Below are 16,165 nucleotides of genomic sequence, written 5' to 3' on the forward strand. Positions count from 1 at the left end.
AAATCGCAAGGACATTTAAAAAACAATACAGCAATAATATAATGTGGTTTTTATTTCCTGTCTCGAGATTGCTTGTACTAGAAATATTAGATAAGAGGGAACAAAATCTCATTATTGAAGATTGCAGATTTGTTTTTAGTGATTTAGTATTTTTATTATTATTATTTTCTTGTTGTTTTATTGTTTTGTAAGGTGACCTTGAGTGCCATGAAAGGCGCTTCCAAATAAAATGTATTATTATTTTATTATGATTATTATTATCACAAATTGCCTGAGATAATTGTGAATTCTACAAATTGTGAGATGGGGTACAGAACTGTACTGTACAGTTTATGATTTGAGATGTTTTGGTAAGACAGACATAATGCAGCTTTAACAATAGTCCTTTGGTGGAAAAAACTGTTAATCAAATGTCTTTGAAAGTCTCTAGCTTTAGAAAACATTTGACTCGAATTTTAATCCTTGTCACGCTATAATATCGGCCACATTTCAGGAACACTTTCATATAATAACACTTTAACATAATAACAGTGAATTTTATAAACCAAATCTCCATTTACAAGATAAAAACAAAGTGAACATCATGATTTAGAGGAGTCAGGGCTTAGGAGTCGACATCCGAATGAAAACAAGGACCATCTGTGGTTGCCTCATTAAATGTGCAAGACCCGTCCTATTGGTGGGATCCGACGGGTACCTAGCTATTTCCCCAACAACAGATTGCAGGTGGCAGAGCATCACGGTCTGAGGGGGGCATTCCTTACTCCAGCTGCCTTCTAATTAGACTTAAGGGTAGAGTGGCGGAGCCTCGGAGGACCTGCGAAGGAATTCAGGATGAAGGCAGATTTTGTGAGGTAAGATCTCCATACTGGTGGTAGTAATGGGGATGGGGGGTGGGGGGTGGGGGTCTGATGGGGAAAAAAAGAGAGAGGAGAGGGAGGTGCTGGGAAAAAGGAGGAGACTAAGTGGAGAGAGGAGGTTCTCAGTAGTTCAGTTTACTCCTGCAAGGCCACTTAAACCCTAATCTAGAGAGCTGTTTCATCATTTCTGGATAAGTCAGCCTCTTGCTTTAAAAACAAAAACAAAAAACATTTAACAAACACATAATCTTCCTGCCTGCAAATGTTGGTAAGATGCTTTTCTGTGACCTCAAACAGTGACAGACGGAAGACAGAAGAGCGGTTCAGGATGACTGACATCCAGTCATAACTTTTCCTGAGATTCCCAGCAGCTGGTGAGTATATAATTACATACATTTTTAATAAGGGCAGCTTTAACAAGTGTAACCTGTCTGTGTATGGTTTCGTTTGCATGTTTCATTTTGTGAGGTCAGATGTTTTCTTTTTACATGCAAGCCGATAAATCTGATGACACAGGTGTTGAGGTGACATGGCAGCCCCGTGAAAGCTCTGCAGTCATTTGAAACAGATAAAAGGCCTTTATATGAGCCACAATAGAGTAAAGATTACAACCACAACTTGAGTTTTTACGATGCAAAAGTATGTTCAAGAGCATGCAGAGTAGAAAACACACTAAAACACTTTTATTAAATGTACTGATCTTTATGGTGGACTGTGTTAAAAGGGTCCACATCGCTCCCTAACACACACACACACACACACTGCTTGGGTGGACCTGGAAACATAAGCAAGTCTTTCATGAGATCAGCCTCTACCTGAGCAATAAAGAGCCAACTGTGCTGTGAATAAACTGATGATGGCAACACACACACACACACACACACACACACACACAGAGTGGAGAGACACAGAGAAATGCTTGTTTCTGTCACTTCCCACATTCAGCGTCGTGGCATTCACAGTGAACACACGGCCGCTCAGGTTATTTCTCTTTCTGTGCATTTTACAGCAACTAAACAAAACCTGACCAACAGTCCAACTGCGACGACGTGACAAGGGTGCATGCCTAGTTACAAAATAAACTGCTCACAAAAAACAAAAACAAAAAAAACAAAGAACAAAAAAACCACTGAGGCACAGCAGAACAAGACTCAGACGGTGATTTTTCTACCTCTGATTTTCCAGATGTAAGGTTTTCTTTGTGCCTCTGTTTTCTGTCTGTTTCTGCCTTTCTGTCTTCAGAGGCTTTCTCATGATAAAACACCAAAACAAAAGATTTATTAAACCCTGCTACTGTTATTTTCACAACAGGTGCATTATCATTACAGTAACACTGAATCTTTCCATTTACCATTTGACCTCATGGTCAGGTGTGCCCAAAGGATCACCTGATAGGGGTCTGATGATTAAAAAATGATGTTACGTCAAATTAGCAATGTCTGTTGCTTAATTCAACCTTGGTTCAATTTGAATGCACTGACATAAAACTGTAGTATTCATGGTCCCCATGCAGAGGATGAACCATCACGGCTTTCCTCCATGAGGTTGACATTTGTGAGGAAAACACATCAAGAGCCACTGGATGGATTACCAAAGTACATGCACACAGAGCCACAGCATGTCTGTTGAGTTGTCCTTGTGAAATACTAAATGCTCTGACACTTCAGGCCTAAAAATCCTGAAAATTACTAAATGTGAGAGAAGAATCCCTGTAATGAATCCACTGTGGTCAAGCTGCAATCTGCGCCCATAACCTGTAATGCTGCCAAAAATGCTGGGATCTGTTGCTTTAAAATGTTTGTATCTGTCATTGTAGGTTGTTTTGATTCTCTGGAGATGATCTCTGCACTCACAGTGGCACAGACACATTGGTCCAAAGGACATGGATGTCAAAATGTCCTGTGAAGATGTTGCCTGTGGATGTGACAGATGAGGATGACATCAGAAAGGTTTCTTCTAAAAAACATATTTTTCGATGTATAGTTTTGGAGCTATGGGCTGCTCATCTTTTCATGAGTGCATTTCCACATGACAGAAGCTGAGCCATGATTTTTTAAGCCTCAAGTGTTTAAAAATCATTTCAAAGACAATCCACCATGTTTAAACGGTGGCTGCTGGCCTTGGTGGCCCGCGTCGGCCTCATTGTCCTCGGCCTCTGCTGCTGCCTCTCGCTGTTCTACCTCCTGGCCTGTAAACCTTCATCGCACAGCAGCCAGCAGTCTCTGCTGTGGTCTGGAGGGGCCACGAGTAAGGAGGGATACATGGCTTTGTTGCAGGAGAGGGAGGACACTCACAGGCATTACATCAACAGCCTGGCCAGGCAGATCGCCCAGCTGAAGGAGGCTCTGCAGGAGAGGACGCAGCAGCTCCAGGAGTCTCTGGACAAGGCAAAAACCAAAGGGATTTTGCCTCAGGGTCTGGAGAGTCTGCACAAAACCCCGTCACAGTCCGACCTGAAGGTAGGAAACACAAGACACAGGATGAGAGATGCAAGAACACACATGTCAGATGAGATGAATGAAGTTTGACATTAAAGGTGTGGTCATGTCACATCATGTCCTCCAGGAGTTGTTCCGTTCCCAGCTGAGCCAGGCGGAGGTGAACTCAGGTGTGAAGCTGCCCAGCGAATATGCAGTGATTCCCTTTGACACTTTCACTCTGCGCAGGTGAGCGGAACAGTTGTTTTAAGTGTTAAGGAGGGTCACAGAGCTGCTTTCAGGACCCCCCAGGAAAACTGACCAACCTGCTCCTGATGTGAAGTCCTCATAGTCTTTATAGAGTAAGTGGGGTTTCTGTTGCTTCTCTCAGGGTGTACCAGCTGGAGACGGGGCTGACCAGGCACCCAGAGGAGAGGCCTGCCAGGAAAGACCGCAGGGATGAGCTGATCGGCACCGTGGAAACAGCTCTGCATGTCCTGAATGGACCTGGCCAACACACGGAGAACATCAGGAGGAAGCGAACATACTCCCCTTCAGACTTCTTAGAGGGTCAGGGGGATCTGAGTCCACTCATTCATTCATTCATTCATTCATCTTCAACTAGGATTGTGGTGCAATTTTGATTTTGTCATCAACATGTTCTCCTCTTTCCTCTGTCACAGGGTTGACACGCACAGAGCGGGACAGAGGAACCGTGTATGAGCTGATGTTTAAGGGCGACAACCCGCAGGACTTCACGCAGCTCGTGCTCTTCAGGCCGTTCGGCCCCGTGGTGAAGGTGAAGAGCGAGAGCGTGAATACGCACAGCATGCTCATCAACATCATCGTGCCACTCTCCAAGAGGCCGGACGCATTCAGACAGTTCATCAACAACTTCCGGTATCTTTTGAGAGTGAATGAACACATTGTCACCCCACTCACTGCATGGACTGTGATTGTGTTATTGATCTCGTGCTTAAGTTGGAAGAGTTGAGTGAGACGTTATTTTAGTGGAGTAGCTTGGCTGGAAGACTCCTCGCCACTTCAGAGAAAATGAGAAGCTCAGAGGTGTCAAAGGTTAGTTTAGACAAGAATCTAATAGTTCTCCTTATCTGTGATATAGCACTTTACTGATCTGTTCAATACAGTCCACTCCTTGAATTCTAAAGTGTTTATCAGAGGATCCTCTACAACCAGTCAGAAGAGGAGTGGAGAAGATTGTTGGCACTGAACACTGCACAGTGCATTTAAATGACAATTTCTTCTTCTTTTCTCATCGCAGTGCAGACGTCTTTATAAGACAAATGTCAAAGATGAATGACTTTGTAACATTTGTTTGTGGCCAATTCACTAATATCCTGATCTGATATGAACCATCCATGCTACTCGAGTTGTCTATTCTTTTAAACCAGGGTTATTTGCCATTGTATTCTATTACTTGTTTAGTTGCTATCCAAATAAACTTGCCTTGGCTAATACAAGAAGGGAGAAGGGAGAAACAAGGTCATTTGTAGCTATTGGTGCAGAAAGTTGTTCTGAAATGAGCCTGACACAGGCCTCCCTCTGTCCAGGGAGGTGTGCATCCAGAAGGACGGCAGGGTTCATCTCACTGTCGTCTACTTTGGGCGAGATCAGATAGACCGAGTGAAAGCCATGTTGGACCAGACCAGTCGGTAATCGATTTTCAATTTTCTTCCAAACCTTTTTGCTAGTTAGTTTCAGGATCACATATATGTTTACCTGTTTATTCTGTCATGTACAGAGTCATTGCAGGATTTTAAAGTCATGTGATTTCAGTTTATTCCTTTATCAAGATAATAAATAGTATTAATTGATGAAAAAATAAATTACTGTGAGGCAGAGTCACTGACTGCAAGACAAAGATGAAAGCAGTATCTTTATCTCAACTCTTGCAGATGTGTTTGTGCTGCACTGCAGATATTTTGGCCAAAATATGAAAAAGTGTGAGTGTTTCGGAGCTGCAGGCTAATAACAGCAAGTTCTCTGAAGCCTCTGAACCTCCAGAGACCAACACACATCTCTTTATTAAACTGTAATGCACAGTCTGTTTTTTCTTACTTGAGACTTTTGGGAGCAAAACATTGTAAGATCCTGTAAGAGATATTGTTAACCATATAGTGATGCAACACTCTCTGTGGATTTTTTTTTTTTCCAATTAAATATTATTGTTATATTAAATCTGTCTAACTGCACATGCAGGTTAACCAACGTGGTTTCCATCTTTTCCTCAGAGAGACTCGGTTCAGGGGCTTCACACTGATCCAGCTGAACGAGGAGTTTTCTCGTGGTCGAGGCCTCGACGTGGGCGCCAGGGCCTGGAGGCGGAGCCAAAATGTCCTGCTCTTCTTCTGTGACGTTGACATCCACTTCACGGCCGACTTTTTAACTTCCTGTCGTCTCAATGCAGAGGCTGGTGAGAGAGGGGCTGGGGTGATCCGTGTGGGGCGGGGTAATGATCAGTCACAGGGGTCTAACGTTGCTGGAGCCTCTCTGATGCAGCTTCTCCTCCATTTTAGTTAGACATATAAAACTACACATCCTACTCAGGCCTGAATTCTTCATATGAACCACAACATAGTAAACCACAATGACAAATAAGCACATACTTGACGTTGTTTGTTGGTTTTCTGTTGAGGTCTGTTTTCCCTTCAGATGTAGTTTCCCTCCCGCTGTGTTTCCCCTTGTGCCTGCTTAAGTTATGTATCATAAGAGACGACTGGGTGAGGTTAATGATGAAGTTAAGTTCAATTTAAGATAAAGGGTAATGGACTTTGACACTGGGACTAACCAGCTGGTTTTCCTGGCCCCATTAAACATTGATTAAGTTGTTCCAGTTCTTCATTTTTGTCATTCCTTTACAATTTGGGGGAAATATAATGGGAATAGAGCCTGTAACATCTCAATGGATATAATGTACCATGATTCTATTTCTGACATTTACCCTTGGTTGTGGACAAATCGCCAAATGTATTGATATTTCCTGTTTGAAACACATAGAGTTCAGGCAAAAAAGAAAAAAAAACTCAAAGAGTCATGAAACATCCACAAAGAGACAAGAAACAACCAAACAAAGGATACAAGACAACAAACACTCTGGTGGTCGTGTCTGTGTAGAAAGGCCCGTCTGTTACCCGTCTGGTCTGCTATCGCTTTTGGTAGTTCTAGCATCTCCGTATAGACACCTGTAACACAACCACGCAGTGTGGGATGAAAAACATGATGTCAGTCAGGCACTGATGTCTGCTGTTGCAGACAGTAATGAAAAATGAATGAAATGACGAATACATTTTCTCCAAATAAAGAGAAAGAGGAAGAAAAACTGGGTGTTGAAATGAATGATATGTCTGAGCTGTTCTAACTTCTTTTTTTTTTGTCTCTAGGTAAGAAAGTGTATTATCCAGTGCTCTTCAGCCAGTACAACCCATCTATCATCTACAGTAATCAGACGCTTCTACCCTCTGTTCAACAGCAGCTGGTAGGTGACAATCAATAAACAGATATATTTACTTTAATGACTTAGATCAAGATGTCATCATTGTGTTTAATGTGTTTTTTGTCGAAGGTGATAAAGAAAGAAACTGGATTCTGGAGAGACTTTGGGTTTGGCATGACGTGTCAGTACAGGTCTGATTTCCTCAATATAGGTAATGAATAAAAAGCTTGCGTCATCAGTGATTTCTCTAATTTCATCATCTCAAAGTTAATAGAATTAAATAATATTAATCACTGGCCCCTCTGAAATTTCCAAATGCATAAAAGTACAGGATCTAATGAATGTTTTGCAAAAAAAAAAATCCACTATTTGTGTGTGTAAACCAGGTGGTTTTGACCGTAATATCAAAGGCTGGGGGCTGGAGGACGTTCACCTGTACAGGAAGTACCTTCACAGTAAGCTGATGGTGATTCGCTCTCCCACTCGTGGCCTTTTCCACTTGTGGCATGAGAAGGACTGTGCAGATGAGCTTCCCCCGGACAAGTACAAAATGTGTATGCAGACCAAAGCCATGAGTGAAGCCTCGCACGGCCAGCTGGGGGAGCTGTTCTTCAGACAAGAGATAGAGGCTCATATGAACTCCAAGAAACAGGCAAACAAATGAGCATAAGGCCATGAATTAGAGAGTTGTGTGATTGTTATGTATGTTCTTGTTCTGGTTTCCATGATGATTTAGTAGGCTACTCGGTGTTCAGGTGACATTAATTTTTTGTGTTAATAAAAGTATGAAGGATGTGATATATTTTTGGTTCCTTTGTGTCCATTGATTCATACAAAACTTGGTGTTTACGTGATAGTATTGAAACAAATAACCTGATGAAGGAAACTACAGGATTTTACTGAGACATCAGCAAGAACATGATTTGAAAGTTGTTTCTTCATGTCAGTGCAAATAAAAATGCAGTTTTAACTTTTTCCAAATTTACAGCTTTTAGATAGATACAGGCCCTTACCTGCTGAAGACAAGAACAAGACCCACTCTAGCCTATCTCATGACAACAGTACACTTTCATCTTTATTGTTAAGTTATTTTCCTGTTACCTTATTGTTATCAAATGGACTTGACCCTCACAGTAGATTTTTTACCTCAGAAGTTACTGTCATGTAGGCTAGTGCAGCTGTTAGTGGTGTTATACCTACTGTGTTTGACTTGACAACTTTAATCTGCTAGTTGCTTTCTACATTAAACACTATAATTTAAGACGAGAGAATCAACAATACATATCAATCCACATTATTCTGTCTTCTACCCTCCCTCCTGTGTGCCTCTCGAAAGTGTTTTGTTGACATAAAGACGAGCACTTATTATAGGGGAAGGGCCACACCTTAACCTAACACAGTAGTTCCTGCCTCCTTCAACCAAATGAGAAACCCTGATTAGATGACAATCAACAAACATCACTTTGATCAAATGCCCTGAATATAGTGTGGTTCTTTGATCATGAGTGTCTTCATTAAGTGCATGAATCCAGTTGATGATGCAAGTGTGATAAAACAAATTTTTTTTGGAGAAAGGTTTTTTTTATTTTTATTTTTTATTTTTTTTACATCACACCATTATCTTTGAGATTGTGATTTTTTTTCCCCACACATAAAACATCTATACTATTAGCCTACACACAGGAAAATGATGAACAAGCTACTCTTTGCTTTCAATGACTGTGCTATATGTACATTTTCACCAGGCCTTCATAGGAATGTTCATGCAGCCAGGTGTGCTGATAAATAGGCCTAATGAGTAACTCAGACCCTTACAAATACTGTATGTTTAAAGTTAAGGGGAGATGAGAAATTTTGGTCCATTTTAACAAACGGTAGCCTAACACTAAAACAGTGCTTAGGCTACATGATGCAGGAAGGAACTTGCTCTGCCAAACTTTCAAATTATAGTCCCACACATTAACTTTGCCATGGGCTACTTTAAGCTTGAACATAACTCGACTTAAAATATTTCTTTCTGTCCTAAATAAGACAAGTTTAAGCGTTAAAATCTCATGGCTCCTTTTGAGATGCATTGTTGAGGAGACACTAACTATTAATAGTGATACTGTAGCAGGCTAACCTCAATACTTCTGCATGCGCTCGGAGCAGAGGGAGGAGGGGCGGCTCAGCATCGGCCGACGGCTGTCGTACAACCAACGCAGGCCCACGATAGGCCCGAAAGTCCCATTACCACTTGTCCGCTCTGTGCTGCGTTCAGGTTCACCTCGGAAATTCAAAAGCACCGTGAAAACGGGTCATCATGACTGGAAGGATTTCACCATTTCTGTTTACTGTTTTGGATAACGTGGATCACGGGGTTTAAACAATAGACAGTTGGTTGTTTAATAATCAGGTTAGCTGTTCTGCCAAGTATTAAAAACAGCTCTTTTTTCATAGGCTATTTCTTTTCTTTTCTTTTTTTAAATCAAGCAACATGATAACATATTTATAGAAATGCAATAATTAGCTACAGAAATTAAGCACAGCACTTCTGAATATTAGTGTAGCTATTATTTTATTTTGTGCAGGTTCTCCAAACAGGTTGTGTCCTAAAATTTACATAGGTCATAGCCTAGCTACATCAATTTAAGAATGCTGCTAATTTTTTTTATGTTACCATGCCTGCTCCTCTTGTAGACTCCTGCAACTATTTTCTAAAACAGAAATTAAGAAAAACAAACAAACAAAAACTTTCCTAACACGCAGGCACAACTTCCCACCAGTGAACACCACTTAGCCTACCCTGTTCCCTGATTTGTCCGTAGAAACCTAACTTTTCCGAGCTGCACGTGAAGGCAGCATTAATCGCACTGGGAGAGGAGCTCCTGAGTCAGAGCCTCACCGGGGGATGTCTCATCCGTGGACAGGACGGTATCATGAGCGGAAGACGCCCGGTTGTGTTACGATGGTTTGTGAGCAATTGAAAGGGTGAGAGGCTCTTCACGTGTGTGGTGGTGTTAGATTAGATTTAGCCTTTAGTTAAGTGTTTTTGATTTCTACTATAGGCTTTTTTTCTTCACTTTTTTGCTGAAGAAAGAAAAGAAAAAAAGACACACAGGTAGTTTAAGCTTCTCGGGACAGTCCCCGGAGTCTGAGGCAGCACAATGACACTGGTGTGTTTTTAATTCTGTGCTGGAAATAGCAAGACATGTGCGGCAGAAAGGCTGCGCCTCGTCTCGCCTGAAACCAGCCGGCGGCCGCTCAGCAGCAGCAGCAGCAGCAACAGCAGCAGCAGCAGCAGCAGCAGGGACCGAGGGGACCGGACATTTTTTGCAAAGACAGACTCCAGAGGAAGAAGACGCAACATGTTTGAAGCCTCCGGGATCCCTCTCATCCTGCTGGACATTACCTGCCTCATCCTCGGTGTGTAAACCTAATCCCCATGCTGCTTAATCCGCCTTGTTGTTGTGTCTTTTCCAAAGCGAGGTGCAGACTTTTCTTTAATTTAAATGTATTAATATCAAACAGGACTGACCAGACTTTTCCATGACTCATAAAGGCCTAAGGTAGTTTTTGTTTTTATTTTTTAAGCAAAATCATCTCAAATGATTTAGCTACATAAATGTCATGTAAACACACATGGGAAGGCTTGAAGTTGAGGGAACCAGGCAGGAAAATGGAAAAAAAAAAAAGGCAACAAAGTCCCACCCTGTGTGTGTGTGTTGTGTGTGTGTTTTTCCAAGCAAAGCTGTATTTTTAGCTCACTGTTTGGAATGTAATCATAGCAGAGACATGCAGCAAAGGGACTGCAAAATGTATCCAACAATGCTGTAGTGAAAAGACACTTAAAGGGTTTTGACAATCAGAGTTCAGTTTGATAGCTGCCAGGCTTGATAAGGATTTAGACTAACAATCTTTCCCTGTGATTAATCTGTTCACTGTCCTGTGATTGGCCCCACTGCTGACTGTATACAGCAATCATTTTGTTTTGGAGCCATGACTAATCTCTGTTTACAGTCCCATGTCTTCAGAGACCAAATTCAAGACCTTCCTTTCTGCTCTGTGAACTCGATGGTTGGTGAAGCAGTCGGCTCTACTTTTACTTTCCTGATGTAATAATAGACATACAACAGAGGAGAAACACTCTGTTGCAAGTACTGGACTCAAAACCGCATTGAAACAAAAGTGCAGAAATACTTCTATCTATCACATGATTATATATGATTAGCCTACATAATTCAATTTCCAAACTTATTTTTCTTTTTCAAATCTGAGCAGCAGACAGCGAACACATGTCATTGTCTTGATAAAAGTTGGTGGACTCATCACTATTTTTATAGATTTTCACAAGTAAATTTAAAATTTGTCAATAAACTAAACCAAAACCAAGGTGGCAAGAATAATCTAATATTGTTTATTTGTTAATACAATTCACCTGGCCATTTTTAATGTCATTGTACCATCTTAGCTCACACCTTCGTGTTCATAAGAATACACCTCTTCCGACTTGTGGTGAACCAGTGACTTCACTATTACCACACACAAGACAAGACAAGAATGTTACCATAGTAACATTTTTACATAACTCAGCAACAACTGCAGCATAGGCCTAAAGCAGATTTTGGAAAACAGTCATACAACATAATCAATAATTCAATATCTCAGTTATGAGATTGTAACATAATCTAATCAAACCTTGAAGCAGTGGCTATTATTCCACTATAAAGCCTCTTCCTGCTTAAGCTCCAGTCTTTCTTGATGATTAGTCTATTGTTTCGTTTATATTCATCCCAGTTGAAGTAAATACTATTTTGATTCCTTCTTGGTTTCAGTTTATTCTGAAAAGACACCATCAGTATAATTTGCCCTGCGGAAGGTTTAAGCCAACAGGCCTTAACAAAGCTCTGTGACTGTATCATAACTCATTTAGCCCGGAAATATCTATCCCAGCAATCAGAGCTGGAGGAACGCCCAACAATTTATTATTGACTTCACGTCATAAATCTTATCTGGGTTCGGTTCTCCACAACTCAGAAAAGCTGTAAATGAAAGAAAATGCACTGCTGGAAATAAGCATGTTTTGAAGGTGATTGCTGTTCTGAAGAACATTGTGATGGTTTTTCTCTGCTCATCACATTTTAGTTTTTACACTGACCCTAATCATGGGGAGTTACTAATACCACAGAGATTGCATTACTAGCTACAGCATGTTCCCCTGAATGCAAATGCTTGCTTATTGCAGTATTACTCTGCTGTGACTCAATGTATTGAGGGTTAAAATTCAGTTATTGTGTAACTTCATGCCCGTGAGCGAGGCAACTTTTTTTTCGCAGTTCAATGAAACCCACAAGAGAAATTTCCTATTAGCTCACCATGAAGGTTTTCTCACAGACACTTCCCCTCTTTTTTTCCAAAGAGGGGAATTTTCTTGTACAATCCCAACATGTCACGTTCCCTGATGTTATAACATAATAATATCATAAGCGTTGTGTAATAGCATTAGTGGCTCATCAGCCTCAGTCACATGAGTATTTTTCTATTCTGTTGCACATCTGCCCGTCCTTGGTGAAGGATAACTCCTTTGTTTTTCACCCCGTTGTTTCCCTGTTAAAGGTTTTTCTTGGGAGTTTTTCCTCAGTCGATGTGAGGATCTAATAGCAGAGGATGTTGTTATGATGCTACTGTATGTAAAGCCCTTTGAGACAAACTGTTTGAAAAAGTAAACTTGTCTAGCCTTGCCTTTTGGTGACTTGTGCAACAAGATGTACGTTTTGAATATGTGAGACAGAAAACAAATTCTGTCAATGAGTCCGTCCATTGATTTTTGTGCCTCTCCTTATTTCTTTACAGTTGGACTTCCATTTTTTATCCTCACACCACAACACAACCCTTTCAAACGGGGTTTCTTCTGTAACGATGAGTCCATCAGATACCCTCTTAAAGAGGACACCATATCCTACCAGCTCCTAGGAGGAGTCATGATCCCCTTCACACTGATCGTGGTGAGTCAACATCCCAAAGACTTTTAGATGTCACAGAGAAAACAAGTCCATCTGTTTAAATTGCCATCGTGAATTTGACTAAGGGGTGTGGCTGTTTGCCTGAGAAAAGGTTACTTACCGTTTGTACATCTCTTTTGTTACAGATTGCATGTGGTGAGTGCCTTTCCGTTTACCTGTCTCGCATCAAGAACCAGTCCTTGGGGACCAAGTATCTGGCGTGCATCTACAAAGCCGTGGGGAGCTATGTATTCGGAGCTGCCGCCAGCCAGTCTCTGACAGACATAGCCAAGTACTCCATCGGTCGTCTGCGGCCAAACTTCCTGGCTGTATGCAAACCGGTTTGGGATCGCATCAACTGCAAAGGTGGTGGATACATCGAGAACTTCACCTGCACTGGAGACAAGTTTCTGGTGGACGAGGCCAGGTAATGGTTCTGAATGTGAAATCCACAAAAGCACGATAAGCATCAAAGTCAAAGAAAACTTTATTATTCCCGAGGGCAGTTTGTTATACAGCCAGCAGTCCCACACACATATAACAAAAATACATACAATGTCGCAGAAGTACAACAACATTTGAAAGTTGAAGTGCGTTGTTCAGGAAACCAAGAAAAGAGTTTCTTAGCCTATTGACCTGCAGGTGACTTGGCTGTACCTGCGGCCAAACGGAAGCAGCCTGAAGTCTCCGTGCAGAGGACGGCTGGGATCAGCCTGACTGGGCCGTTTTTTAAGATCCCAGCCTGGTACAAGGACACCAGCTCATTGAGTAACAACTGGAGTCGGGTCATCTCAGTGTGCAGGACCTGATAATCCAATGACTGTATGGATGACATGACAGATCCTCAGAAGTGAAACTAAAACACGTTGGTGTCTGTCTGTAGTTTGGGCCATAAACACTACCCACTCCATGTTAGCGAAGCAAACATTGCTTTGCCAACATGATTTTGATGGACGTTGCATTTGTCATGAAGATGTGATTTCAATCAGTATCCCTTGTTTATTTCTTGTAGACTGTCCTTCTACTCTGGACACTCATCCTTCTCCATGTACTGCATGCTGTTCCTTGTAGTAAGTACATTTATTCTTATTCAAAAACTGTTTATAGCCAAAATATAACTTACATAGGCTATGAGTAGTGGAAAGTATCAATCAATGCTAATATGTCTTTGCTCAGTCTATACCTGATTTACCTGTTCAGCAAAGGCATTCGCTCCCAATATGTACATTGTAAATATTGGCTTTGACAATATAGACTGTATGTCGTTATTCTAATATGTATTCATGTTCTCCCTCTGACATACTGTAGCTGTACATTCAAGCCAGACTGAAGTCAGAGTGGTCGAGGCTTCTGCGTCCCACCATCCAGTTCTTCCTGATTGCAACTGCTGTGTATGTTGGTCTGTCCCGGGTGTCTGACTACAAACATCACTGGAGTGATGTGCTCGCCGGCCTCCTGCAAGGGGGTTTAGTGGCTATTTTCACAGTAAGTTTGATTGACAGGGCTGTCAGGGTAATGGCAAAGCAAGACCCTGACTAATTTAAAAAGCATATTTGGAAAGTAGAGATTGACCATGTTTGCTTTTATAAAGTATTTGATTACCCCTAAGTGGCTTAAAGATTAGGAAGTACCACGCTGTCTAAAACTGCAATATGAATATTAGTAGAATGAGTTGTGTTGTTTTTTTGCAGGTGTTTTGTGTGTCCAACTTCTTTGAACAGCCGGTGGACGCGGTGGTTTCCCAGGAGGAAGAAGCCTCGCCAACCAGTTTACAGGAAAACCCTTCCAGTATGAACCACTATGGCAGCACTGACTGATTCTGACGCCTCAAAGAGACAATTCTGTACAGGGCGTGTGTCCCTTAAAGTGGCCATAAGGGACCTAAAACACATCAATGAGCTACGAGTCTTTCATATTAACGGCTGGCTGTTCCTGTGCATTTCATCAACACAGTTTATCCCGTGGAGCCAACGCTGCAGCCTGCGGGCTGAACCTGCTTCCTTTGTGTGTGGTCAGTAAACTACAAAAAAGTGTACTACATAAAACATAAAAGTAGGCTACTTGCACTTTACTGAGATATTAAGAAGCAGAAGTTTATGGCTGAATCCAGTTTAACACAGTTAATCATGGAATGACAAAACAACAAAAATACAGTACGGCATGTTAGAAAAAAAAGCATTTTACAGTATAAGCTTGTTGGAAATGTGGTTTCCAGTGTATATTGGTCTGATGTTGCCATTTTGAATGAATGAAATTCTTTTTGCCCAGAATATAATGAGCGTCTGTGTGCGCACTGCAAGCAGGCTTGTGAGCCTGGCACCTGTGAAGAAGAAAACCTGGACTGTCCTTAAACTTAAAATGGAGCCTCAACTCATAAATTATATATTTTATGTTGATTTTATTTTTGCCTTAGTCAGATTGCTGCTACCTGCTGATATTTTATTGTAATGTATGGAAAGTGCAGTGAATTCATTTTTTGTTTGTTTTTACTATTTGTATGAAGCTCGATGTTTACGTCAATGCAGAAGCTTTAAACACTGTTGTTTAGAGCAGTACTGGGGGGAAATGAGACAAATAAAGTGAGCTCCATTTTGCTACTTTGATACAAAGGAAAGAAATGATTCCTGTGTGCTTTGTCTGTGGAGAATATTAGGCATTTATGTAATGTAAATGAATATATAAGGTCCCCATTTTACATTTAGACTCACTGGCCGTAGTAGAATCACTGATATGTGCTTTCTCTGTCTCTCAGACTGCAGAGTCAGGTATTTGGGCAAGGAAGAGAAACTAAGAGTGTGAATCAGAAACTGAACTCTTTCAGTAATGCAAACCTGAAAGAAAAGTTTCCTCAAATAAACCCCCCCTTTCAGCGGCTTATGCTTTGTCTGTGTAGACAGACCATAGAAACCACAGCATGCAAATGTTAAGACACTTCCTCTGTCGTCAGTGGAAAAGCTCGTTTGTTTGTTATACCTGCAGTATCATGGATATGGAGGTTGAAGTTTCAGTGAACACATTAACAAACACACTGGCACTGGGTTGGACACTGTTGCTGCTTGTAAGGTCACCTCGTCTTCACCCATGGAAAGTTCTGTCAGCAGAGAGGTGCAGCTGATCCTTGGCTGTGAACGTCCAAGTTAAGGATCTGCTTAAATCCTATTAAAGTGGCTGAGAGATGAAGGCTGAGGAGTTAAACAAAATTAAACAAGTTAAACAAAGTGACAGCATTAAAGCGCACTAATCACTTTCAACTTTAGTTTATCAGCTATCTGTTGTTCAACAACATGATATTCTGCTATTTGGTGCACAAGTCTACATGTTCCATGAGGCAGGGCCACAGTGATTCCCTTGCCCTTGTTATGTGTACTGTGTAGCTATGTATGTGCACTGCAGATTGTACACAGGAATTGGCCTTTTAAGTTTTAACTAAAGGCAGTGTGGAACTAAAACAGT

General features: G+C 41.3%; 2 protein-coding genes across 2 annotated transcripts; both read left to right on the forward strand.

The window, feature by feature from the left end:
* The first annotated feature begins 755 nt into the window (after positions 1-755).
* LOC146981332 (chondroitin sulfate N-acetylgalactosaminyltransferase 1-like) lies at positions 756-7,530 on the forward strand. The gene is made up of 10 exons (XM_085786436.1): positions 756-1,234; positions 2,677-3,319; positions 3,426-3,526; positions 3,669-3,847; positions 3,961-4,177; positions 4,849-4,950; positions 5,530-5,711; positions 6,679-6,773; positions 6,861-6,942; positions 7,118-7,530. Exons 2-10 carry the CDS (start codon positions 2,957-2,959, stop codon positions 7,393-7,395), a joined length of 1,599 nt encoding a protein of 532 aa, XP_085642562.1. The 5' UTR covers positions 756-1,234; positions 2,677-2,956; the 3' UTR covers positions 7,396-7,530.
* Positions 7,531-9,634: 2,104 nt separating this feature from the next.
* LOC146981333 (phospholipid phosphatase 1-like) lies at positions 9,635-15,330 on the forward strand. Its single transcript, XM_085786438.1, has 7 exons — positions 9,635-9,701; positions 9,916-10,136; positions 12,564-12,715; positions 12,859-13,139; positions 13,725-13,782; positions 14,021-14,197; positions 14,404-15,330. The coding sequence occupies exons 1-7, from the start codon at positions 9,679-9,681 to the stop codon at positions 14,527-14,529; spliced, it is 1,038 nt and encodes a 345-aa protein (XP_085642564.1). The 5' UTR covers positions 9,635-9,678; the 3' UTR covers positions 14,530-15,330.
* The last annotated feature ends 835 nt before the right edge of the window (positions 15,331-16,165 follow it).

The sequence above is a fragment of the Trachurus japonicus genome, chromosome 9, assembly GCF_045865225.1.
Source record: "Trachurus japonicus isolate A0001 chromosome 9, Traja_1.0".
NCBI classification, from domain to species: domain Eukaryota; kingdom Metazoa; phylum Chordata; class Actinopteri; order Carangiformes; family Carangidae; genus Trachurus; species Trachurus japonicus.

Bases quoted from the DNA above. Each gene is read 5' to 3' on its own strand.
- LOC146981332 (XM_085786436.1), top strand. From the start codon at position 2,957: ATGTTTAAACGGTGGCTGCTGGCCTTGGTGGCCCGCGTCGGCCTCATT. The intron at 6,774-6,860 runs GTAGGTGACAAT...TTTTTGTCGAAG, and splicing joins CCTCTGTTCAACAGCAGCTG to GTGATAAAGAAAGAAACTGG. The intron at 6,943-7,117 runs GTAATGAATAAA...TGTGTAAACCAG, and splicing joins GTCTGATTTCCTCAATATAG to GTGGTTTTGACCGTAATATC.
- LOC146981333 (XM_085786438.1), top strand. From the start codon at position 9,679: ATGGTTTGTGAGCAATTGAAAGG. The intron at 13,140-13,724 runs GTAATGGTTCTG...TATTTCTTGTAG, and splicing joins TTTCTGGTGGACGAGGCCAG to ACTGTCCTTCTACTCTGGAC. The intron at 13,783-14,020 runs GTAAGTACATTT...GACATACTGTAG, and splicing joins ACTGCATGCTGTTCCTTGTA to CTGTACATTCAAGCCAGACT.